Below are 26,497 nucleotides of genomic sequence, written 5' to 3'. Positions count from 1 at the left end.
GCACCAGGTGAGGATTATGATTTTAATTTTAGACTAGCTAGGGTTCACTGTTGGATATGTTTCACTGTTGAATATGTTTCACTGTTACATTAGTTTGAGGTTTTAACCTTTTTTTTTTTTTTTTTTTTTGGACAATTTTCATTTGAACATGCTTCACTTTTTTATATGTTTCACTGCTAGATTAGTGGTTAGTTTCTCTCCTATGGGGCACGTCACCGCCGTTGGAGAGTCTATTAGGGATAATTTGTGCACAACTTATGCTGAAGCTAACGCCCCCTTTACTGTACCTGTTTTGAATGCAAGGTGTGTAACCTGCCCGTTATTTGAGCTCTGCATACCAGTGCAGGTAGTCAATTCAGGTGCAGCGTCTGTTTGGAAGCGCTGCCATTTCCTTCTGCTGTACAAAACTTAAGTATACTTCAGGCTAGCTGCCTCCAGGGGTGTCAGCTTGCATTCAAATTTTAGAATTTAGATTAGTGTTAGCACATAATTTGCATCTGATTTGTATTCAAGGTGTGTATTTAGCCCCAAGGGGCTGGGCATATCTCTGGAGCTTTCACTTCACTTGCAGCCTGTGAGCGCTGCCCATTGCTTGCAAGCTAGCTATAACAGTGCAGTTTCTAGGAGAAAAAAATAGTAAGGTAGGAAATTACATCAGGATTGGTTTCAGTTAGAGGGAGTTAAAGGGAACCTAAACTGAGAAGAATATGGATGTTTCCTTTTAAACAATACCAGTTGCCTGGCAGTACTGCTGATGCCTTTGGCTGCAGTAGTGGCAGGATCATAGACCTGAAACAAGCATGCAGCTAATCCAGTCTGACTCCAGTCAGAGCACCTGATCTGCATGCTTGTTCAGGGGCTGTGGCTAAAAGTATTAGAGACACAGGATCAGCAGGAGAGTCAGGTAACTGGTATTATTTTAAAAGGAAAAATACATATCCTTCTCAGTTTAGGTTCCCTTTAAGATGCCGGGAACAGTTTTCTCTAGTTACTGTATGAAATTCACTGAAATCAAAACTTGGACAATACAATATATATGTTATGTAAGTAGGACAAGTATTTATCTACTTATATACCGTGTTTCCCCCAAAATAAGACAGTGTCTTATATTGATTTTGCTCCAAATGTTGTACCAGTGCTTATTTTCAGTGGATGTCTTATTCTATGAACATACAAGTTCCTGTGCTGTGTGTCGCCCTGCCTTCCCCACTGTGCCACCTCTTCCTCTGCTGGATCCACCTCTTGTGTACCTTTTAGTGTCCTCCTGGTCTCCCCCTCTGTACCTATGTCCTCCTCTAGCCCCTAAACTCCTGTGTCCCATGTAACCCAACGTCCTCTTGGTGTCCCCTATGTACTCTAGTGTCCCCCTGCATCTTCTTCCCCCCCAGCTCCATGCTGTTGTGTCTCAGATCTTCAGCCTATGGGGAAGAAGTACTATAACTCGTATTATGCATGCCTAAAATGAGCTTGAAGTAATACATAAGTGAACTTGTAAAAAAAAAAGTTAGATACATAATGAGAGCAGAGCTTATAATGCCCTGCACACGCTATGTAGCTATAGTGTGCACAGTGAATTTACGCTGTGCTCAGATTGTAAAGGGCTCTTCGTTACACTTAACGAGAGGGTCCAGTAGCTTCAGAATGTGAGATTCCTGCACTTGGATTGGTCCTGTAGGCTGCCTGTCGAGGAAACTCATACTTGGAAGCTACTGGACTTTCTGCTGGGGAAATTTTGTTGCTGCTGTCATGCCTTGCCAAGCTAACATTCAGGTCATGATGCAGTTATATCAGCACTACAGTGGCAACCTCCATGCACAGCAGTAGGGGTTGTGAATGGTCATGTGTGGTATTTTGCTGAGAGCATCACAGCTGAGCCAGTGAGGAGTATTTTTTTTTTAAAGTAACATAGCCCTGTCTCTCTCTGGATTTGGCTATGCTCGCCTTTGGTCGACACAACAAATGACATTAGTCTGCTGTATGAGGCCATGCTAGCTGCAAGAATGAGTGTTCATGTGAAAGGTCACACAAGGTATGGGTGCTTACTCCTGCACATCAATAAAAGTATACCGGAACACTGAGGGTAGGAACACACTAGGCAGAATGGCATATGCGTTTTCCATAGCACATAGTGTAAAACCCATATGCGATGCTGCCTAGTGTGTTCCTACCCTGAGGGTTTTCTGTGGGAGAGTATAATGGCAATTGGCCAAGGTTTTATAATGCTGTGCACTGCTGAAGGGGAAGTGGCTGTTGTCAATAGACGGATATACAGATAATAATGCCTGTGATTTTGCCATACTACAAAGCGCTGAGTACAGCGGACCCAAACATTTTTTTTAATTCAAAATATTTAGTTGCACCACTCTTGACACATACAAAAATAAACAAACACTCTTTCAAGCCTATGAGCATTTCAGTGCATGCTTTTCACTCTTCTCTTTTCATAACTAGGGTTATACAGGTGGCAGCCATTACTTCTGAGCGTAGTAGGAGGTTTTAGATCATGGGTGTGTTTGTCATCAGTTACCCTCCCTCACAGGGGCGTTGTGTATGTGAAATCTCACACAAGCTGAAATTGCCTCAACCGTGACCTCATTAGTAGCAGCCTGTGTTTTGGTTTTGCTTTTTATCTCCTCCACCAATCTGCCGGATTCTGTCCCGGCAATATGAAAGAAATTGGGGGGTTCCTCCAATAAATGTAAAATATTTTATATTTGTCATCATGCATCTGAAAATAAGGCTGCTATTTATTATTATTTAGAAAATAGATTTTATTTCTGAAATCTTGTATTTTTAATTTGGGTCCACTTTAAAGGTAACCTTAAGTGAGAAGAATATGGAGGCTGCCATATTTATTTGCTTATAAACAATACCAGTTGCCAGGCAGTCCTGCTTACCATTTTGGCATTAGTGGTGTATGAATCACACACCTGAAAGAAGCATAGGGCTAATCCAGTCATATATTTCAGTCAGAAACATCTGATCTGCATGCTTGTTCAGGGTTTGTGGCTGAGATCTGCAGGGCAGCCAAGCAACAGGTATTGTAAAATTAAAGGTCAGCCTCCATATTCCTCTGAATATGCCAGCGCTTGAGTGGATGCAGGTCGTCCTGCAACGAACCACACTCCAGATGAGGACGGTTTTCTGCAGGGATCCCTTTGGGCGAAAGTTCAGGGCCAAATTCTGTACGAACGCATCACTAGCCTAGAAGCCATTGACTCTTGCTATGCAATGGGGAGAAGGGACAATGGGCGGTACTCGATGGGGTGGTTTCTGGTCAACAGGGTGAATAGGCGTAAAAAAAGGTTGTGTTTTGTATGTTTTTCTTTTTTTTTTCTTTTTTTTTTTTTTTTTATGTTCTGTTTTCCACAGAAGCCTGTCAAGAAGTCCAGAGCTCTGTAGTCTCCCCTCCTGTGTTGCCGTTGCCTGCTTCCAGCTTGACTGCCGTGACTCGATATGTGGCCACCGAGCTGGGGTGTGGGCCCTGGTAACAGGTGGCCACAGAGCTCCAGACTTCTGGGCGAGGCTTCAAGTTTGGGACAGGGTTTAACAATAATGGCCATTTCCTGGGCAATGGGTAATCTATTCACCCATTCAATTGCCAGAGTTGCATTCAGGAACTTACAGATGTCATTACTTAAAGTGGATCCGAGGTGAACTTTTACTCATTGCATAATTGTGTTCCTTTCCTATTGTTTATAGGGCATTCCTCCAAGCCAAATACTTTTTTTGTTTTTGTTTTAATACTCTAATTCCCTATAAACTAAATAAACCACGCCCACAGGTTTTCAGAGAGCCTTGGCAGTAGCAAGGGCTCATGGGAGCTCAATCTGGTCAGGAGGAGGATGTGGTACTAGCCATTGATTTCAGAGACAGAGGGGAGGAGGGGGGATTATTATTATTTTTTTTACAGGCTTAGTGATCAAGATACAGATAACCCTGCTTCTGTGTAATGTTTGCAAACAACATGGCTGCTGTCATTGTATCACAGGAAGAAATAACCATTTTCTATTAAAGCTGTTTGCAGCTATATTTGCTGTGTAAACTATCTAAACTTTAGATAAGATATATAGACAAGTTACTTGTTATAGTTAGTTTTTCATCTCGTATCCGCTTTAAAATAAATTGTAATTAAAATACTCTGAATGACCTCTTTCAAGTGTACCTGTTGTGAATAAAGTGCCCTAAATGGGTACTTACCTCTGGGTAGAGAGACACCCCCCCCCCCCCTCCTTCTGAAGCCTGTTGACGGAGTTGTCAATGGAGCTCAGCCGTACTGCAGGTACAGACAGCTCATGTCTGCACACTTAGCACAGAGCCAAATGGGGTTGGCCTTTTCCGCCATGCTCGAGTGGCGGTTCTGTGCCACTGCGCAGGTGCGAGCTTTGAACTCCTAGAACGGCAAGGTGGAGCCTCTACTGAGGTAAGAATCTTTTTTATTCACCTACATTTCTCACAGGATTGTTTTAAGAATTCTCCTAGCTAATCAGGTCATTCAATGGACCTTTTAATTTGACTTTATAATTCCTTTGATCACTTTTGAATACCTGTAATTTTATCTCTGCGTAAGATCAGTCCTTCACACCTGGGAAAAGCACACTGACGTAGAAGCCGGCTGGTCACACTTACGCAGGTTGCCGATACTCTGTTGAAGTTACAGAAGTTATCTTGATAAAATAAAAAGGACAGGCTAGTATAATGGAAACAGTGACGCTAACCTGACCATCATGCATTCTTATGTCGGCAGATTGGGCCGGTGACCTTGAGTGGTACAATTGCGGCCTAGTTTTCATATGTAATCAGATGGAACCTGGGAACATCCTGAGCCTGCTGGCTGAAGTGTTTTTCAGATCATGGTGGCAGAAAAGGCCATGTGTGTCTCTTGTGTGGAGGAATGTCAGGCCACACCTTCTGCAAGGGCCTGATAACAGTGGAAAGTTGTGCTGTAAACACAAAGGCTCATTGTGAGGAATAGGAAACCCTGTGAGATTACCAGGGCACGCATCATTTCAGTGTTTGCTAACCTGCTTGTCTCTCTCTTCACTTTGCATGCTGGCTAGTAATGGCAATTGACCATAGAATAATGCAGGCTCTTGTCAGGATTAATAGGCCTACTGCTGTTTTACAAAAGATCATTTGCATTATATAGATGTAACTTTCTGGGATTCTCTGATTTATTATTAAACTCTAAACTCTGGCCAGGCATCTAAATAAACAGTTGAAATGCTATGTGTTATCTGCCAAGACTGATAATTCTGGCCATCCAGAGCTGCAATTCATAGCATAAGCAGCTTTGTGCCTTCCCTGTTCTCCCTTGTGCAGTTCAGCTACATGACCTGGGCAAAGCTCCTCCCCTACCACTAACGGGCTAGTACAAGTCAGCAGATTATTGATATGGTCTTTCTGCACCCTGCCTCTAAAGGTGCGTACACAGACTGTACACACGCACTACTGTCGGGAGGGTCTGACGGACCCGTCGTTCTCTTTAGTAGTGCGTGTGTACGCACCTTAAAGGTGGCCCTACATCTAGTAATTTGGCTGTACGATCGACCGTTCGATTATTTTATCACATCGATAGAGAATCGTGTATGTTTCAGTATGGTATGCCCAATCAATGAAAATTGGACAAGATCATGTCAAACTGATCAACTTAGTCGATTAAGCAGGATGAAAAATATTGGTCGATTGCACAGTAATTGGCTACTGTTCACATCATTTGATCAACTGTGAATACATTTCAGTATACTCCCCAGAAATGTTTTCCAGCCGGGTGGCATGAAAAATTAGCCGGGTGAGATGAGAGAATGGAAGGCTGGCGCTTTTCTGCACAGCTCTGCATACAGCAGAGGAGGAGGTGAGCCGATGATAGCCAGGTGCTCACCAAAACTAGCCCAGTGGATCACCTGGCTGAAGGATCCTGGGGAGAACACTGCATTTTTGCATTGAGCATGGAGGCACAACATCAGTCAGATCAATTAGTGAAGTTGAATTGCCTAGGATTTCGCTCGATCAACCACGCTGAATTTAATTGCCCAATACCAAAGTAAATCGCTTTGTCAATTGAATCAAAATCGCTAGATGTATGGCTACCTTAATGTGTACCAGAGCTGACGACATACGAAAAATCAATACTTACCCGAGGCTTCCTCCAGCCCCATAAGCACGTGCGAGTCCCTCGTCGTCCTCCCGCGGTCTGCCATTCAGCCGAGATCAGCCCCAGTAACTGGCTCAGTTGCGTCTGAGTCTACTGCGCATGCGTGGGAGGTCCACGCATACGAATAACACCGAGACTGGACCCGAATGAGCCTGGTACTGTGGTTGACTGTGGCTGAATGGCAGACCGCGGGAGGACGACGAGGGACTCACACGTGCTTATGGGGCTGGAGGAAGCCCCGGGTAAGTATCGATTCATTTTAATCTTTAGTCTCTGGTTTACATTAAGGTGGACCTCCCCAGCTAGTTTGAGAACAGAGGGGTAAATATGTTTTAAAACTTTTACATGTCACATATTCACGCAGATTCATTGGATGTGCTGTACATAAAAATGGATTGAAAACCCAACGAAATGAGACCATTTTATTTTTAGATTGTGCTGAAAATGTGCTTACATGTTATCACAAAGCCCAAGTTCAGCCTCCTATTTTTATACATATTATAGTAATTTTGCATTAATTAGTAATGCAAAATTAATTAATAATGCACAAAGTTTTGTGCACTACACATATATTACATTATATTTAAAAATACCTGACCCAGAGGGCTGGGCTCCAGTTGTTTGTTTTTATGTTGACCTTCACCCACATCCCACCATAACCCACAAAAGGTAGTCGGGAAGGAGCTGGAATGTTGCAGCAGACTCTACCTGTGAGCGCAGGTCACTTGATCTCCCACCCCTTCCGTTTTGTGGCCAGAACTGCAGCACTACGAATGACTATTCCTACACACAATGCAATATCCTGTCCTATCGACAGGCAATCTGACAAGAAGTTACATCGTGTGTACATGTCCAAACTTCTCCTGATCGATATTTGGATTGATTTTCCTGTGATGACTTCAGAAAGTCAATCCAGTTATCGAACGGGAGCAGATCTGACATGACAGTAATAATGGTTCGATACCTGTCGATCGGACTGGGAATAGCATTGTGTGTACCCAGCATTAGAGGCAGAGGATCAGCAGGATAACTAGGCAACCGGTATTGCTTATAGAGACACTGAAGCGAAAAAAAAATTCATGATATTATGATTTGTATGTGTAGCACAGGCAAGAAATAAAACATTAACCACTTCACCACTGAGGGGGTTTTCCCCCTGACCACCAGAGCAATTTTCACCTTTCAGCGCTCCTTCCATTCATTCGTCTATAACTTTATCATTACTTATCACAATTAAACGATCTATATCTTGTTTTTTCCACCACTAATTAGGCTTTCTTTAGGTGGGACATTATGCCAAGAATTATTTTATTCTAAATGTGTTTTAATGGGAAAATAGGAAAAATCTGGGAAAAAATTAATTATTTTTCAGTTTTCGGCCATTATAGTTTTTAATTAATGCATGCTACTGTAATTAAAACCCATGAAATGTATTTGCCCTTTTGTCCCGGTTATAAAACCGTTTAAATTATGTCCCTATCACAATGTTTGGCGCCAATATTTTATTTGGAAATAAAGGTGCATTTTTTTCAGTTTTGCGTCCATCCCTAATTACAAGCCCATAGTTTATAAAGTAACAGTGTTGTACCCTCCTGACAAATATTTAAAAAGTTCAGTCCCTAAGGTAACTATTTATGTAATTTTTTTTATTGTACATTTTATTTTATTTTTAATTACAAAAAAAAAAATAAAAAATTGGAAGTGTGGGAGGTAATTAGTTAGTTTTTTGTGTAAAAGTAATTTATTTGTATGTGAAAAATGTGTAGGGTGTAGTTTTGCTATTTGGCCACAAGATGGCCACAGTAACTTTTTGTTTTAATGCGACCTCCAAGCGTCCTTCCGGAAGCTTGGAGGAAGTACTTGGAGGCTGGGTAAGATCACAATGATCGCGCTGCTCATCGGAGAGCAGCGGATCATTGCGGGGCTTAGATCAACGAACGGGAATGGATTTTCCCGTTCATTGATCTCCGGGGAGCGGGCGGCGGCGTGTTTACTAGCGGCGGGCGGCGTGTTTACGAGCGGGAACGCGGAAAGTACGGATTTCTCCGTCCCTGGGGGTTAAAGGATGGAAAAAGGGACGGAGAAATTCGTACGGGCGGGGAAAAGTGGTTAAAGTGGTTAAGATCAGATACATCCGTGTAATTGTTTCCAGTACAGGAAGAGTTAAGAAACTCCAGTTGTTATCTCTATGCAAAAAAGCCATTAAGGTAGCCATACACTGGTCGATTTGCCATCAGATTCGACCAACAGATAGATCCCTCTCTGATTGAATCTGATCAGAGAGGGATCGTATGGCTACCTTTACTGCAAACAGATTGTGAACGGTTTCAGGATGAAATCGGTTCACAATCTGTTGTGGTGGTGGTGCTGCCGCCGCTCCCCCCGCCCGCATGCCCGCATAAATTACCTGCTCCGCCGGCGCAACTCCAGTCCCAAGGTCTCCGCTATCTTCTCCGCTCTGGTCTCCAGGTCCAGCATGCTTTACTTCTTCCTGCCCGGCAGGAATTTTAAACAGTAGAGCGCCCTCTACTGTTTAAACTTCCTGCCGGGCAGGAGGAACTGAAGCATGCCGGAGACCAGCACGGACACGGAGCAGCGGTGACCGGGGGCAGTCGCGCCGGCGGAGCAGGTAATGTATTGCCGCTCTATTGCGTCGGTCTTCGGGCACTCGAACGCTGCTAGCGACGCGCTCCCTACCCGCAGGCGATCGACGGTAATTTTCCGCATGGAGCGATCGACGCGATCGGACGAAATGGATCGAAATTCGGAGTGTAGCGCGAACGATTGGCAGCAGATTCGATCCTAGTGATCGAATCTGCTGTCGAAACGGCTGCAAATCGGGCCAGTGTATGGCCAGCTTTAATCTCTACGACTTTCAAAGTCGTGGAGAGGGCTGTCTTCTGACTTTTATTATCTCAACTGTAAGTGAACAGTTTTCTTTTTATCTGCCAGAGGAGAGGTCATTAGTTCAGACTGCTCTGAAAGAATCATTTTGAATGCTGAGTGTTGTGTAATCTGCACATATTAGAGAATGATGCAATGTTAGAAAACACACTATATACCTAAAAATAAAAATATGAGAATATTTTCTTTGCTGCTAATCTTCTAGTAATTATTCATAGTACACAACCAATTCATTATATCATATTTTTTTTTTCGTTTCAATGTTTCTTTAAAAGGAAATAAATATGGCAGCCTCCATATCCTTCTAGCTTCAGTTATCCTTTAAAGTGTATCCGAGGCAGGCACCAAAAATTTTTTTTAAAGCTAGGTAAAGATCCATAGGCTACCCATCTCTTCGTCGACCACACCGTTGCTTTGCACTTTCCCTGAACATATCTGATAAAAAGCTTCTTAGATATGTTCTTGTGGTTGCGCTCCCCATCGTGCACAAGTGCTGCCATACTGCACCTGTGCAGTAAGCCAAAGCCGCTAGTCCATAAGCAGCTCCATGCTGCTGTGCTCGTGCAGTATGGCCGTGCTTGTGCCGGAAGGGGAGCACAGCTGCAAAACTTAGAGAGTCTGAAGCGAGAATAAATCTCGCTTCAGACCTCATAGATAGCAGGGGCATGTGTGCCCCTGCTAAAACGCTGCTATCCCGCGGCTTAACGGGGGTCCCTTCACCCCCAAATCCCCCTCGGTGCAGCGGGGGAGTGCTTCCTGGTTGGGGCAGGGCTAACCGCCGCAGCCCTGCCCCACGGGCGTCTGTCAGCGCGTATCTCCGCCTCTCCCCCGCCCCTCTGTCTTCCTTCACTGAGAGGGGCGGGGGAGAGGCGGCGATGCGCCGCTGATAGACGCCACTGGAGGCAGGGCTGCAGCCGTTAGCCCTGCCTCCAGGAGCGACCAAGTCTGCGACCAAGTGTTGCAGTGGGGGGTTTGGGGGTGAAGGGACCCCCGTTTAGCGGCGGGATAGCGGCGGTTTAGCAGGGGCACACATGCCCTTGCTAACGATGAGCTCTGAAGCGAGATTTATTCTCGCTTCAGAGTCTCTTTAACCTCCTTGGCGGTAATCCCCAGCTAGGGTCTGGCGGAAAACCGCAGCTCAGAGTGGTAATCCCGACCTCTGCTCGGGGTTTGCCGCCGGAGGCTGTGTGCAGAGTATAGTGCGCAGCGGTCATTTCTACATACCTCCCGGGGGGTCCCGACATCGGAGGCCATTCTTATTCCTCTCCTATGCTTCTTCCTGGTGAGATTGCCAGCTGTTGTCATGACAGCCGGTAATTTCACTTTAGAGTTGCAGTGCCACCCGGAGGATGGAGGCATAACTGCAGTGCTGGAGCCAGGGAGGTGAGTGATTGTAAAACTGCTACAGATCTCCCTGGCAGCATGATTTTTTTTTTCCAGGTTTTAGGGTCTGAAAGGGTGAAAAAAAATTGCACTGGTTTTAAACCCTAAAATCCGGAAAGAATCAAAACGCCAAGGGGGTTAGATGGTCCCGGCTAGCAATGCTGGGGTCTAGGAGGGCTTGGGAAGCCTCTGGAGCGTCCTGCAGCTTCCCTTTTCTTAGGTAAGAGGAGGCACCATGGGTTCGCTTTAATTAACAGGTAATGACTGCGGCACGACACACACGAACTTGAAGCTCCAAGTTGTTGCTAAACAGTTGCCACGAGTGACGTTCACTAGGCCCACTAACAACTTCGTCACACAATCAATCATTGCACAGATTTATTACTGACAGCTGCAGAGTCTCTGCCACAGGGAGTCTTGTTGATCTAAAGCAGATTATGTTTTCACCCTGTGCAGCATGAGAAAGCTACATAGCAGGTAAATGCATAAACACCACAAGACATGTTGTGAAAATAAAGCCAAGGTTCACACAGGTAGGAAAACGTCTTTATGCACCTTGACAGACTATCTATTGCAACACGTTTCAGCTGTACTAAAGCAGCCATCTACATTTATGGCTTGATCTTTGATTTGGTCACATGATCATAGTTTTGTTGATAATTCAAATGATGCTATCTCGGAGGTAGCACTGCGTGTGCAGCCAATGGGCAGTGTCGGGTGGACTTTTCCAGCTGCTACATATTCCCAATCACAACACTGATTGGTCTCTTCGCTAGAGTTGCTAAGCACTGACTCGTAAGGAACCACCCTCTTCTTTCTAGTTCCATGCTTTGAAATGTAGCAGAAGCAAACCGTGTGATCAGTAGCTGTTAATTGCTCATGTCTGATGTCTGCAGGTTTGAACTGGGTAACACAGACACTGGGGAACAGTAAATTATTACTTATAACTTAGACAAAAACAGTGTTGCCAACTCATCCCTTTAATTACTGACACATCTAAGTTATACAGCTTCTGGGGCTATTCGCACATAATCAGTGCCTTAACTGCATCTACCTAGCCACAAAACCTGTATAATTCATATATGTCAGTAATTAAAGGGATGAGTTGGCAACACTGGACAAAAAAAAAGTCACTCAGTAATACTGTCAACAGAAGTGCATTTCATGTTTGAACCTTTGTTGTTTTTTTTTGTCTGGACCCTCGGATGTTTTTTTTATTAGATTTTTAGAGTAATTTTATAAGCAGTAGAGTTGTTGGCCTATTCTAGGAATGTGGAGTGTTTTGAGGAATTTAAAGAGCCAGGGATGTTAGTTTATTGGCTTGGTAAGTAACAGCATGTGCTTCTGTAACCACAAGTGTTTAGATTTGTGTGGGGCGAAACAATGGAGGAGCTCTGTGTTTGGCAGCAGTCTTGTTCTACAAAATAAACCATTGTCAATCATTCAGTGGAGAGGAAGGTTCACTGCGTTGTGAGCAGCATAGAATACCCCAGCGACTGTTAAAGTGAATTAAGCACTTGGGCGCTCCTAGGTGCAGAATAAAATCAAACCTCCCTTGTAAAAGGTGCGTGTTTTGGGTTAGCAGCAATCTAATTACAGCAGCCCCTGATTTCTCCATGATCAGTAATGCAGCTAAGCTGGCCATACATGTGTCGATTTTTCTGATCAATATCCGGCCATCTCTAATGCTGGGAATACACAGTTTGTTTCTGCCGCTCGATTCTCCTCTCGATCGTTTTTGCCGCTCGATTCTGCAGTCTGTTCTCTTATCTTTTGCTTGTTTTTCTTATCTTTTTCCGTTCGCTTCTATCAGAAATCGAGCAGCGAAGCGATCGATCAGGAGATCAGACATGTAGGAAATTATCTATCGAACCATCTGTCAGCGGCAGAAACAAACCATGTATTCCCAGCATAAGATGTGGTCATGGTGAGAGACCTGTAATCCTCCAGGCTGCCCGTTTATATTCCCTGCCACAGGCTGAATGTGTCCCTCCTTGACATTTTATTTAGCTCTTAAGAGCTTCAAATGTGCATCATTGTAAACTGTTAGGCCTCGTTCACATCATCTCACGTGGATGGCTGTGCGATCGGAACGCAACGCGTATGATCACATGCCATCTGCGTTTCCATGCGTTGTGTGGCTGATCCCATTAACTGTAGAGAATGGGTCAGCTGTGCGTTTTGCCAAAAAAAAAATGCATGCAGCACGCGTTCGCGTACTGCACTGGTACGCAACACATGCAGTGTGAACATCACAGTGCAGTCTTTGAACTTCTGATGTTCGTGCGTGTCTGCCTCCTACACACGTTGCTGAAAAAAGAACGGCAACGTGCGTAATGTGAATGGCGAACAGCACACTGCATTCCCATCCAGAGGAGAACACCAGTGTTTCTGGTTGAACTGGAGTGCAGCAACAACCCACGGGACGCCCCCCACAAAATTAGCATGGGGCTCCCTCATGGGATCCAAACCCCGTTTTGTGGCTGGTGAAACACACATACACACCTTTTTTCCCCTCCCAACATCCTCTCCCCACTTTACAAAGTAGCGGAGCAGTTTTATATTTGCCTTCTCCAGCGATGCGTTGGGTCTCTTCTTTGCTCCCCACCAGTTGCAAGGTCTGTGATTGCATACCTCCAGCTTCTGATCACGTGACGTGCATTTGGAGCCAGAGGTATGCAGCATAGTGTGTAGCTGTCTGGAAGACCAGAGGAGTTCCAAAGCAGCACGGGAGCAGGTAAATATTCATCTGCTCTACTGTGCTCTTCTGTAGGAGGGGGAGGAGTGAGCTGGTCACGGTCACCACACTTTAAAGCAGTATTACACATATATACCTTTCACACTAGACTTCTGTATTAATTGATAACAAGTAACAAGCAGCACATCTTTGTGCACACACAGAGTATTGTGTGTGAATTGCATTCATCAGGCTTCTCATTCCTCATGTACTGTGGCTAGTGGCCTTTCCTGTTCCCATGAACACCTACATTTCTGTCTTTTTTGTGTGGGAGTGGCTAGCCAGCCTCCTACAGACATTACTGTTCCTCCTATTGATGTTTGTTGTGCTGGACGGTGACCTCATCACTTGGCTCTCTATGAGGCTGCTGGGACTTTCCAGCAGGTCCAGATGGGAGGTGAAACTAAAAGATGCAGTGTAATGAGCCAGACTGGTAGCCTGGTAACTGGAGATGTCAGGGCAGCTCTGCAGGCATGTCTTACTACAGCTACTGTACACATTTCCTCTAGTGCTTCCTCAGAAACTTAGATTTTGCATTGATAGTGATGTATAGCAGAAACCTCTTAAAGCGATGCTGAAACGACTGGGAGAAAAAAGGCAGACGCTCACCTATTGAGAGGGAACGCTCAGAGGGGGCATTTATCAAGAGTGTCTGAGACAAAACATTGCTAGGTTCTCAGAAAACCGTGCAGAACTGTCTCAGGCAGCTTAAGAAATCACTAGATAGTGCAGATTCCTTCTAAAACTGTTGTCAAATAAGAGGAGTTAGGAAGGTTTCTCAGACAGTGCAGTGTGTTAGAATTGCTGTTGCTGAGGTAACCAATACATCTGCTGTTAACAGGCTGCGCGTGAGGGGGGGGGGGGGGGGGAAGGAGCCCTTCACAAATCATGCCCAGCCTGCACTGCGGCACTATCTGTAGAACTGCTATTAAACACTTCTTAATCTACGACAGTTAAGGAATGGATATGCAGTTTTCTTAACTGTAGTGCAGCTCTAGAAATCCTGCTGCTATTACGTAGGATTTGAGAAGTTTCTTTTTCTCATGCAGAACAGTTCCCCCTGCTGTTTAGAACAGTTTAAGAAGAAAAAACTGTCGATAATGCTTTGCTAAATCTGGCCCACAGATCCAGTCCTCTCTTGCCGTCCTCGTTCCAGCACTGTCCCCAGTTTAAATTTTCTGTTTCCAGGAGCCTTCGGAAGGCTTCAGAATCACTTGTGTTCCTGAGTGCTTCTAAAGATGGGCAGCTCCGTAATGTGCATGCGTGAGTCCAAGCTCACACATGCACAGTATGCCGCCTCTGTTTGCAAGCACTCGTGGGCTCGAGTCCTTTGATACCTCCCAAGGTTCAGCAAAAGCGCATTAACCAGTTGGTCAAGTAGCTGCAACGGAGGGGACAGCAATGCAATGAGGAAACCGAGAGAGGGCTGGGATGGCTCTGAGAGCCTTAAGTGAGTGTCGTAGTTGGTTTTTGTTGTCCCCCCCCCCCCCCCCCCCCCCTCCAAGTCACTTCAGTATCACTTTGAGGGTAACTAACATTTTAATTACAGCAGCTCCTGATTGTTCAGTGTCCTGCCCAAAGAGTCATGCAAAAAGCAAGCAAGGGCTGTTTAGGCGTGTGAGTTTATACTCTGCGCATGCTTGAAACCCTGCCAATGCTCACGCCAAGTCTAATGCCCTGCATAAAAACACACAAACACCCAGCCACAGGCATAAATATGGCAGCCTCAATATATTTCATTTCAGGTGTCCTTTAACCCTTTAGCAGCAAATGTATTTTTTATTTTTTTTGTAATGTGTATTTATGGCCGCTTGTCACTAGGGGAGTAGTGTGGGAGAGTAACAGAGGACTTCTGCTTTCAGTTTCTATGTTTTCTGCTAGTAGAGAGCAAATGCATTCCAAAAATGTACAGCACAAGAAGTTCTGCCGACTGAAGTCAAAAGCAGTGCACTTATCTCAAACTAGATAACGCTACTGAAGCTGCAAATGGGTTAAGGTGGCCATTAATGATGCAATTGTTTGGATGATAAATTAATCAGAAATGCTCGTTTGGGCGTACTAGTGGAAGGATAGCTGCTATTCAGTTTGATCAGATTAATGGAATCGATCCAAAAAATGCATTGATGTGAAGAATCCTATCATTAATGATCACCTTTAAACATAATCACTTGTGTGGCAGAAACTTATCTTTTGCTTCAGTAGCATCTACTAAATGAGCAGCCAGTGGAATCGGAACAGCAAATCTCCTCATCCACCCTAGCTGAGTAGCTCTGACTGTTAGAGGCAGCCAAATGGCATTTTCAAAACGGAGCTAGCAGAAATGTGGTCCACATTACTGAGTTTCCTTTAAATTGCTGTGCAGATTCATTGACCATTGGTGAAGCACTGGGTCTCGCCTGCGTCAACTAGAGATGTATTGATCTAATTCCGGGAGAACTATCGTTTTGAAACTAGAGATATTTGGTGAGCACAAAGCAGAGAATATTGATCCCCAGAAAGTGCAAGCTGTTCTTTTTATAGGGTGGTCATTTATTCTGAAGCCATTTATTATAACAAGGCTTCTGCCATGCACAGCTAACCCAGTTTGCTTTGTGTATGTTTGTTACGTCTTTTATTTAGTTTTGGTGCTGTCTACCAGGTAGTGTTGTCTCGGGTACTGATGGCGTTCTGTGGGACCTGCCTTCTGCATTTCTCAAGTAATTGCATAACTCCTATCTAGCTCTGACATTTAGGGCCCTTTTCCACTAGCAATCGCTTGCGCTAAATGCTAGCGATTGCGATTCAGCAAAGTCCCTTTTTTCCCCCCACGATTGCGATTTTGCTATGCAGTGCATTGCATAGCAAAATCGCGGTAAAAATCACTCCACAGCGCGATCGCGCTTTGCTAAAAAACGAATCACGGTAGTGGGAATTACCAACCACGATTCCTATGTAGTTATGCAAACCCTAGCGATTTAAAAATCGAGTAATTTTTCGATTTAGTATCTGTCGCCGCAAGTGGAAAAAGGCCATTAGGCCATGTGCGCAGTGGTGTGTGGCGGCATAACGACCGCTTTGTAATGCAGCTTGCAACACTGCTTTTGTTTTGTTTTTTCTTTCTGCTTACTACTTCAACAATGTGATATAATTGTACAATGAAGATTATATAGTGGGTGGCCACCTTAGGGCTGGTTCACATTGGGGCGATTTTTGTGCGCTTTGCTGATCGCCGGAAGCGCTGCTGCAATGTATCCCTATGGATACATTCACACTGCAGCGGTCGCGATTTCGATTAATCGCAAACGTGCTGCATGCAGCTTTTGTGGGGCGATTGTGCTTTGATTCCCATTCTGTTGAACGGGAATCACAAGTGCAAAGCGTGCAAGAATCAAAAGATTTTTTTTTAAATAGCGGGCTTGCGCCGCTCCGAGCGCTGAGTGTGTCCTAGCCCTCAAAGGTTCCTATCGGTGATTCATTCTTTGTTGTACAATCAAAATCTAGGTAGGAGGGTAAATTCAGTGACTATACTTTGGCTACTTTAGGTAGTCATTCCACAGTCATGGTATTATATAGAAGTTGTAAGATTGTATCATTAATGGACACCTTAACCCTGCCCTTTCACTTATCGATTTTCCCATTCCCTGCAGATTCGATTGACCTGCAGGGTATAAATTCCCCCAAAATGTTCAAACAATCGACTTTTGGTTGATATTGACCAAAGATTGATAAACTTATTGATCAGACAGGACGGAAGAGGTCTGGCTTAGTGAGTGGTATTTAGGGATGTTTTTGTTAAATCATATAGACACTTAATTGCCCACCCCTACACAGGCTTACTCAGAATGGATCTAAAATTTGATTTTGGCTTTTTTTTTTTTTTTTTTTTTAAGCTGATTTTTTTTGACAAACCGCGGACTGTCACCATATCTCACTTCCACACTCCTCTCTGACAAAGTCCATCTTCCTCCATTCTGGGGTATCCTGAACATGAGTTGTTTTCCAAAAATATCAATCAGGCAGGTGACATTTCCGGAAACTGGATGAGATTTAATCATGCAGCCATTCTTTAATTCATTGATGTCAGACGGAAGCCCCACAGAGCGAAATGCGTAGGTGGACCTATAATCTGAATCGCTTCAGTTACTTACACTGAGATGAAGGAAAGTTAAATGTGCTGTGTACTGTTTCATAAAAATTCTTTAAAGGATACCCGAGGTGACGTGACATGAGACATGCTGTGTTGCTTTTTTCTTTCTGTGCCTGAAAGAGTTAAACATCAGGTATGTAAGTGGCAGTTCCTGGCTGAGTCAGGACTGGGTCAGACTACAGTGTGACCCTCACTGATAAAAAATTCCAACTTTAAAGCCCAATATACACGATACGATTCTTTATACGATTCGATTACGATTCTATTTACGATCCGATTAAATCCATAATGTCCGATCAGGATTCGATTAGATTCAATTCGATTTGCCATTGTTTTGCAATGGCAAATCGAATTGAATCGAATCCTGATCGGACATGTTGGATTTAATCAGATCGTAAATAGAATCGTAATCGAATCGTATAAAGAATCATATCGTGTATATTGGGCTTAAAGAGAACCCGAGGTGTGTTTAAAGAATGTTGTCTGCATACAGAGGCTGGATCTGCCTATACAGCCCAGCCTCTGTTGCTATCCCAAACCCCACTAAGGTCCCCCTGCACTCTGCAATCCCTCATAAATCACAGCCGTGCTGTGAGGCTGTGTTTACATCTGTAGTGTCAGTCTCAGCTGCTCTCCCGCCTCCTGCATAGCTCCGGTCCCTGCCCTCCCTGTCCCTTCCCTCCAATCAGCAGGGAGGGAAGGGATGCAGGCAGGGACTGGAGTTCTGCAGGAGGCGGGGAGAGCAGCAGACTGACACTATAGAGATAAACACAGCCAGCTCTGACAAGCGGTTTGTCAGCAACGTGGCTGTGATTTATGAGGGATTGCAGAGTGCAGGGGGACCTTAGGGGGGTTTGGGATAGCAACAGAGGCTGCGTTGTATAGGCAGATCCAGCCTCTGTATGCAGATAATATTCTTCAAACCCACCTCGGGTTCTCTTTACAACTCTTTCCTAGCAGAAAATGGCTTCTGATAGCAGGAAAGAGATAGTCAATAGTTCATAGATTTTAGCTCTGGCATACTTCAATGAATGTGTCATTGAGCAAAAACAATAAAACAGTAAAAACTTAAATAGATTTAACTATAAAATAAAACCGTGGAATCTCTTAAAAAGTCATTTTTAGGAGGAGGAGGATAGATGCAATTGATGATTTACAATAATACAATAACATTTGTAAAGCGCTTTTCTCCCATAGGACTTATTATTTTATTTTCATAAGTTTATTTTCACCTCGGGTGTCCTTTAAAGTCTTCGGTCTACTCAGATATACTATAGCAAAGCAGAACTTTTAGGCCTCTTTCACAGTGCAACGTTAAAGTCGCACGTTATAAAATATTTTAACGCAGAGTAACACACAGCAATGCAAAGTCTGTGTGACATTCACAGTGCACACATTGCGTTAGTGTGTAACGTGTAGTGCTATTAGAAAGTGCTGCATGCTGTGCGCTCAGCAATGAATCTGCTGCGTTACTTGTGTTGCACATGCTCAGTGATGTTTTTTTTCTTTTTTAAAGCATTGCAATTTTAAAATGAGAAGGTTTTTTTTTTATGTTCAGCTCCACCTCTATAATTTGTGGGTTGAGACAGAGCCGGTAATCTGCAGAATGCTGCTGGGATGTGTATGAAGTAGTGTGATCCGTTCTAGGTTGAAAAAAGAAGAGAAATGAATGAAATCTCATCACAAACATGCAGAAATGCATGCAACCATCTGTTGTAATGCCGCTGTGAATTGCTGTGCGTGGATGGAAACATCAGACAGTGCAGTTTATGCAGTTCTGATGGCCCTATGGATTGCTTTGCTGAAAACACGGCCATAATCGCTCAGGTAGAAAAAAGCCCTTACACTTTTGCTACATGGATCTAGTAAGACTACGGTATATAAAAAAAATATTTTATCATTAGTGGGCACCTTTAGAGCTACATTCAAGATAAGGTGTTGCGCCCAATGTAGACAGCAGCAATATCTGTGAGGGGATCCCACTTCCTGATATTGTGAACTAAGTATATGAACAGACTGCGCTTGTCAAATGGAAAAATAAAAACTTTAATATGGTTGTCAATTGCACAACCCCAAATAATGCATGCAAAGGGAAGCAATCTTTCCTTTAGAGCTACAGCAGGGAAATCTAATGCTGGGAATAAATTTATTTATTTATTGTATTTATAAAGCGCCAACATATTACGCAGCGCTGAGTTCTTTCAGCAAGAGTTCTTTCAGCAGATTTACTAGCCAATCGATTTTCCATTTGTTTTTTGGATCGAATTTCTGATCGATTTCCATTCATTTCTATGAGAACATCGATCAGAAAAACGATTGAAATCAGACTGGTCGGAAATTATCTATCAAGCCATCTATCTGCCAAAAAAAAAACTTAATTGGGCTAAGTGTTAGCACGCTTGTGAAAACCCCTTTATCACGCCACAAATGGCTCTGTGCGCAGTGCGCTGAAAAGAACGCCCTTAGTGTGAATAGTGACCCCCGGTGCCCTGGAAACGTCGCCCCCAGTGAGACCATAACAGAACATAGGGTGCGACAATAACGTCGCACTCTATGCGCCGTTATGGTCGCACTGGGTGTGACGTTTCCAGGGCACCGGGGTCACTTTTCACATGAAGGGTGCGACGCTAACACCGCACGATTGTTTCGGCACACCTCGCAATCTCTGGGCGTGCTAACAGGGTACCACCCTAGTTAGCATGCCCAAACTCTTTAGGCGCGCTAACTAGGTTAGCACCAGTTAGTGAATCAAGCCCATTGTGTATTCCCAGCATAACACTAATTTGCTTTGGATTTTTCAGCTCTGGACCCCATGCATTGACAGGGCACTTCTTCTTCAGATTGTAGGCTGTCATCTAAAACTATGACAAAAGGCCATCTCAGGTGACTGTGCCGCACACTTGGTTGAATCGCGCATGCTTTTGCTGCATAGAAACATACACTACCTACCACACAAATATTAAAGTCAATGGGTCACTCAAGAATCGAGTTTTTTTTTTTATTCCGTTTGCCCATTTTCTATTTTTCTTCACAGTAAAAAAATTTGCCTGCTTTTCTCTTTTCATGTGTTTTTAATTCTACTGTATTTTGCTGCAAATAAAGACATTTCTAACTTAATTATGCATGAAAAAGGCGATTGCAGAGAGAGAGAAAAATGTAATCTCTCACTTAGCAATATTACGGTGGATTATTATTTTTACTCATTTGTGACCCCCCTCCCCTCCCTACAGAGAAAAATGAAAAAACAGAACTTGGACTGACGCACACAAAAACTCTTGATTTCTCAAGCAGCCCATTTACTTTAATAATGTGTGGCGGTGCGCGTTTCACACGGTGTGGCAAAACGCTATCATTTCACACTAGTGTATATTTTTCTTGGCCTACAATCCACCGTCTTGTCAATGGCAAGCTCTAAGCACATCGGCTAATAGCCTTTGGCTTCCTGGATACAGTTTTAACCCGACCTGTCTGGTTGTTACAAGTGCCTGAGGTTGCATTCCTTTCTCATAGATTAAACTTTCCAAATCAACTTGACCATCTTGTGCTCAGTCCTCTTTAGCGAAGACAGAAAACCTTCTTTCACAGCTTTCATTAAATTCCCAACAGTTCCTCATGAATCCTGTACTGCAGAGGGCCAGGGAGAGTGACAGTTATAACAATAGCTGTCCAGAAATATCATGTGGGAACAGCAGAAAACCAAAGATACCAGTGATGGTTCTTATTTACTGGATGTCAATAGGAGTCTGTTGATTCAACCCACTAGAGAAACAGAGACCTACAAGAAAAGGAACAGTGGCTGAATGGCAACAGATAACGAAATGTAATTTTATATTGCCAGACCTTAAACTGTGATTTTGCTATATTGGACTTTTACCTGACTCTGCATCCAATATGTGTCTGGGAGCCTAAATGCTTTAACAGCAAGTGAAAAAGAATTACTAGTTGTGTTTTTACTTTTTTATTTTTATTGGACTGTAAGCTTTTGAATTTCTGTTTTAAATCTGACTTGAATTTTGGTCTCAGGAAGTTGTAGTGTGTGTTGTCTCTGTTTGCCTTCCTTATTGTATGTTAGAATGACTGTTCCTTTAACTTTTTTCTCTGTTGAATTTTTTTATTTTCGTTTGTTCGATCTTTATTTGGTAGTAACAGAACACTCCAGTGGAGGCAATAAACTGTGAAATTTCACACCTTGCAAACATCAATACTGCACGTGGAGCATAAAAATTACAAATTGCTATAGATCAGGTTACCCAGCTCAACTTGAGAGCTAGGACTGTTCATTGCCCTTAGCGCAGGACTACATGTGTAGAAAGTATGTGTGCTGGTTGCCCCTAGTAATTATAGTCCTTTATTTTCCAACTAACACTGTAAAATGACAGGTAGGAGGGCAAATGTTTCAGGCATACCAACTGTCATGAGAGACAACACACCCCCTTCCTGTGACCAAGTCCAGAAGTCCTACACTTTGGACATGAGTTTAAAGGCATGCAGACAACAGCTAAAGAAATCTTAATGCTGGGCATACACTGGTCCATCCAGGGGCAGATTAGCCACTGGATCGACTCCCGCTCGTCCGCGCGGATCGATTCCCGATCGGGGATCGAGAGGGGAATCTATCCGGCAGGTCATCGGACCTGTCGGATATTATCAATCGAGCCATCAGCGGCTCGATTGAGAAGAGGAATCTGGGCTGTGTATGCCCAGCATAAGAGCTGCAAGGTCTATGCCTAGTACACACCATACAATTTTCTGTTAGATTTTCTGTAAATAGAATATCTTCTGTAATGCTGGGGATACACGGTACGTTTCTGTACCGTGTATCGAGCAGCTGATCCGGCCAGCTGATAATATTCAGCTGGCCCGATCAAGCCGCTCGACCCGCGCCCGCTCGATCCCTGCCGGCAGACAATGGCAGGGAATCGAGCACTGATAAGGAAGCGCCGGCGGGGGCGAGCGGTAATCGATCTACGCACATGAGCGGGGAAGCGGCTGGAGTCGATCCAGCGGCTACTCGAGCCGCCGGTCGACCAGTGTATCCCCAGCATAAAGTACTGGTAGAGACTGGTCATTATCTCTGGTGCATTGTCTTCTGGTTATCTCCTGCTGAGTAGAACAATGCCTAATTGCTGGGGAGATAGATGGTTAGCTAATTGCTAACATGTTGGAAATTACCTATCTGGCAGGTAAATCTAACAGATTAATGCTGGGAATACACGGTCCGTTTCTGCCGTGCGGTTTTGCCGCTCGATTTCAGCTCTCGATCCTTAGCTTCCCCCCGTTTTTCTTATCTTTTTCCATTCACTTCTATCAGAAATCGAGCGGCAAAACAATTGAAAGCGAGATCGGACATGTCGGAAATTATCGAGCCATCTAATCCGCTACAACACGAACCATGTATTCCCAGCATTACAGAAAATTGTATGGTGTGTACTAGGCATAATGATCATCACCTATATTTACATTGCCTAACTAGGCAGATTTTTGACAGTCACCTTGTTGTGCTGATACCAATCCTGTGTGTAAGGTGTGAGACATCGCGTGTTCATTGACTTGAGAGCACTGGCATGGATTCTTTGCAAGTCAGTCCTAGAATACTGTTTGCAATAACAGCTGTGGTCTTGAGGTAGAGGCATAGTTCATAGCCCTTGTGTATAAGCGGGATGGTTGTACTCCAGACACCATCCTTCCCGGGAACCTTTGCTCCTCCCTCAAAACCTTCTTGTCGTCCAGCTTGGTCACCTGCTCTAAGGCCCGGTTCACACTTGCGGTTCTCTGCCAAACGGACCGGATGACCTGACCGGATCCGGACCGGAACCGTACGGTTCTGATCCGGATCCGATCCGGATCCGGTCAGTTTGCATCAGGTGTTCATCAGGATGCGATCCGGATCCGTTTGGCAAAAGATAGTAGAAAAGGAATAAAAATGTTGGGGTCTGGGAGGTCAGCAGAAGGTGGACCTGTGGAATCAGGCCCTCCGCTGTTTAGCACTCACCTCCACCTCCGACATACTGCCAACATCTCCAGCACGTTTAAAATCAATGCTGCTCCACTCCAAAATGCTTGCCCATGTGTCCCTATCCAAAATCGCCGCTTCAATACGCATAGGAAGTGGGGTAGAACATCCGGATTTTTAGCCAGTGTGTTGTGCGCTCTCCGGTTCTCATAGCTTTGTATTGGCCGGATGGTGCAGTCCGGCTCCGCCCCAGATACGGCTGCCGGAGGAGCCGGACCAAAAAATAGCGCATGTTGGAACGGATGCCGGAGTCCGGATCCGGTCCGGCAGAACGGACGCATGTGAACGGACGCATAGGCTTTCATTGCTATGCCGTGCGTCCGTTCTGCAAGCGGTCCGGCTCCGGCACGGCGATTCCGGACGGCCACCGCTAATGTGAACCGGGCCTTACCCCTGCACCCAGAACGTTTCACGAGTGTCAGCTCACCTCAGGAAAGGTGTGGTCCATCAAGTAGAACACATTTCTCCATTTCTCAGTCCATCCCAAAACACTGGCATGGATTTTGCCCTTGAGGACTGGAGTTTGATACCTGTGCTCTAGAATCAGTGTTCCCCAACCCTGTCCTTAAGGCCCACCAACAGTGTATGTTTTGTGGAAATGCACAGATGTAGGTAATCGGCTCTGCTGAGACACTAATTACCTCATCTGTGTATGTTTGGGGTTTTCTGCAAAAACATGCACTGTTGCTGGGCCTTGAGGGCAGGGTTGGGGTGCTCTGCTGTATATTGTAAGCCGGCAAGGGTAGAGACCTCCCTAAAGTGTTTATGGTTTGTGTATTTTATCAAATTATGTGCCGGTATTGTGGGCAGCACGGTGGCATACTCTCGCCTTGAAGCGATGGGTCCTCGGGTTCAAATTCCAACCAGTGCACTAGCTGCATGGAGTTTGTATGTTTTCCCTGTGCCTGTGTGGGTTTTCTCTGGGCACTCCGGTTTCCTCCCACATCCCAAAAACATACAGATCAGTTTATTGGCTTTCCAGCAAATTGACCCTAGACTATGATACATACTCGATACATACATAGACATATGAGTATTTGTCTGGGTGGGGTATTGGGGATTAGGAGTCTATATAGAGTAACTGTTTGTTATGTGTAATGTAACCACATGCCTTGATAAAGGGGACCCTGCGTGGCCCCCGAAACGATTGTTGGAATTCTGTGGATATTGGCACAATAAAAGGTGTGCTGTAACTGGTGGTGTGCTGGTGAGATCTTGTGGATTTACTTGGTGTGGTACTGCCTATGCCACTTCACCAAGCACCCCGAGAATTTGTTGTCGGATGGTGTACCTGTTTCATCTTGAAAGATATGAGTATGGTAGGGACAGTTAGTGACAAGACAAGACAATATACTCTGTACAGCACTGCGGAAGATGTCAGCGCTATATAAATAGTATAATAATACTAGTGCTGTTTTCAAACTATGGATCTGTTGTATGTATTTATACTTTTGTTGGCCAATGTCCTGATTCTACAGTGTGTTGAACTACTACCCATGTATCTATTCTTCCAACTATTGTATGCTTTTGTGCTAGGTACAATGCTACGGAACATGTTGGCGCTATTTAAAAAAATAAAAATAACATTAGAATTAGGTTTCCAAACTGAAATGACTTCTTAGATGTAAATGCACAGTGTTTATAATGATTACCAATGTAATGATTTGCATTTTGGTTCTACCTTAGGCAAGAAATGGGACATGAATGCAGCAGCCAATGACTACGACCAGCTACGGCAGCCTAATGTAGGCGGCCTGGCGCAGAACTACAACGACCCGCGCACCTACAAGCCCCAAGAAACAACCCGACCCCTGAGGCCGGTGCTGCAGCGGCAAGATGACGCCGTGCAAGGTGATTGGTTTCTCCGTTTGCATTTTATGAACTGAAAGGCTAAAATGTGTTCCCTGTGTGAAAACATATATGTGATTGTGGTCTACAGATGTGCATAAATATTTCTCCTATGTAGTGAGTTGGCTGACCAAAGAGCTATCTGTATAATGATGCTGGAGCATGTCTGCAGTCACACAATTCTCCACATCATTAAACACATGTGCTCTCCATTCCATCTAAGCAATGACACACTCTCTCCGTACAATGCCAGCAATTACACACTATGTCAGTACTACCTCGGCTATGACATGCTTTCTCCATACCATGTTAGCAATCATATATTCTCTCTCTGTGCCACTTCAGCAATTACACACTCTCTCCAGACAACACCAGCAATCACATACTTCCTCCATACAACACCAGCAATCACATACTCCCTCCATAAAACACCAGCAATCACATACTCACTCCATAAAACACCAGCAATCACATACTCCCTCCATACAACATCAGCAATCACACACTCCTTCCATACAACACCAGCAATTACACACTTTCTCAGTACTACCTCAGCTATTGCATGCTTTCTCCATACCATGTTAGTAATCCCAAATTCTCTCTCCATGCCACCTCAACAATTACACGCTCTCTGCAGACATCAGCAATCGCACACTTCCTCCATACAGCATCAGCAGTTACGCTCTCCTTACCATGTCAGCAATCACACTGTCACTTCATATAATGTCAGCAAATTATTCGCACTCTGCACTGTTTCAACACACACACACACACACACACACACACACACACACACACACACACACACACACACACACACACACACACACACACTCTGCAATCACACACACACACACACACACACCCTCTGCAATCACACACACACACACACACACACACACACACACACACACACCCTCTGCAATCACACACACACACACACACACACACACACACACACACACACACCCTCTGCAATCACACACACACACACACACACCCTCTGCAATCACACACACACACACCCTCTGCAATCTCACACACACACACACACACACACACACACACCCTCTGCAATCTCACACACACACACACACACACACACACACACACACACACCCTCTGCAATCACACACACACACACCCTCTGCAATCACACACACACACACACACACACACACACACACACCCTCTACACACACACACACACACACACCCTCTGCAATCACACACACACACACACACACACCCTCTGCAATCACACACACACACACACACACACACACACACACACACACACACACACACACACACACACACACACCCTCTGCA

At 44.5% G+C, this 26,497-nt stretch overlaps 1 protein-coding gene across 3 annotated transcripts in view; it reads left to right on the top strand.

Annotated features, from left to right (window-relative positions):
* The window catches only part of OTUD7B (OTU deubiquitinase 7B), a 153,001-nt gene that overhangs the window by 71,418 nt on the left and 55,086 nt on the right, over window positions 1-26,497 (top strand). For all 3 annotated transcript variants that reach the window (XM_068253207.1, XM_068253205.1, XM_068253206.1), the window contains exon 2: window positions 25,004-25,168. In XM_068253207.1, coding sequence (XP_068109308.1) covers window positions 25,004-25,168 — 165 coding nt within the window. The remainder of the gene's footprint in view (window positions 1-25,003; window positions 25,169-26,497) is intronic.

This window comes from Hyperolius riggenbachi, chromosome 9 (assembly GCF_040937935.1).
Source record: "Hyperolius riggenbachi isolate aHypRig1 chromosome 9, aHypRig1.pri, whole genome shotgun sequence".
NCBI lineage: Eukaryota > Metazoa > Chordata > Amphibia > Anura > Hyperoliidae > Hyperolius > Hyperolius riggenbachi.
Note: the sequence above shows the minus strand (reverse complement) of the source record. Positions and strands in the feature narration are given on the sequence as shown.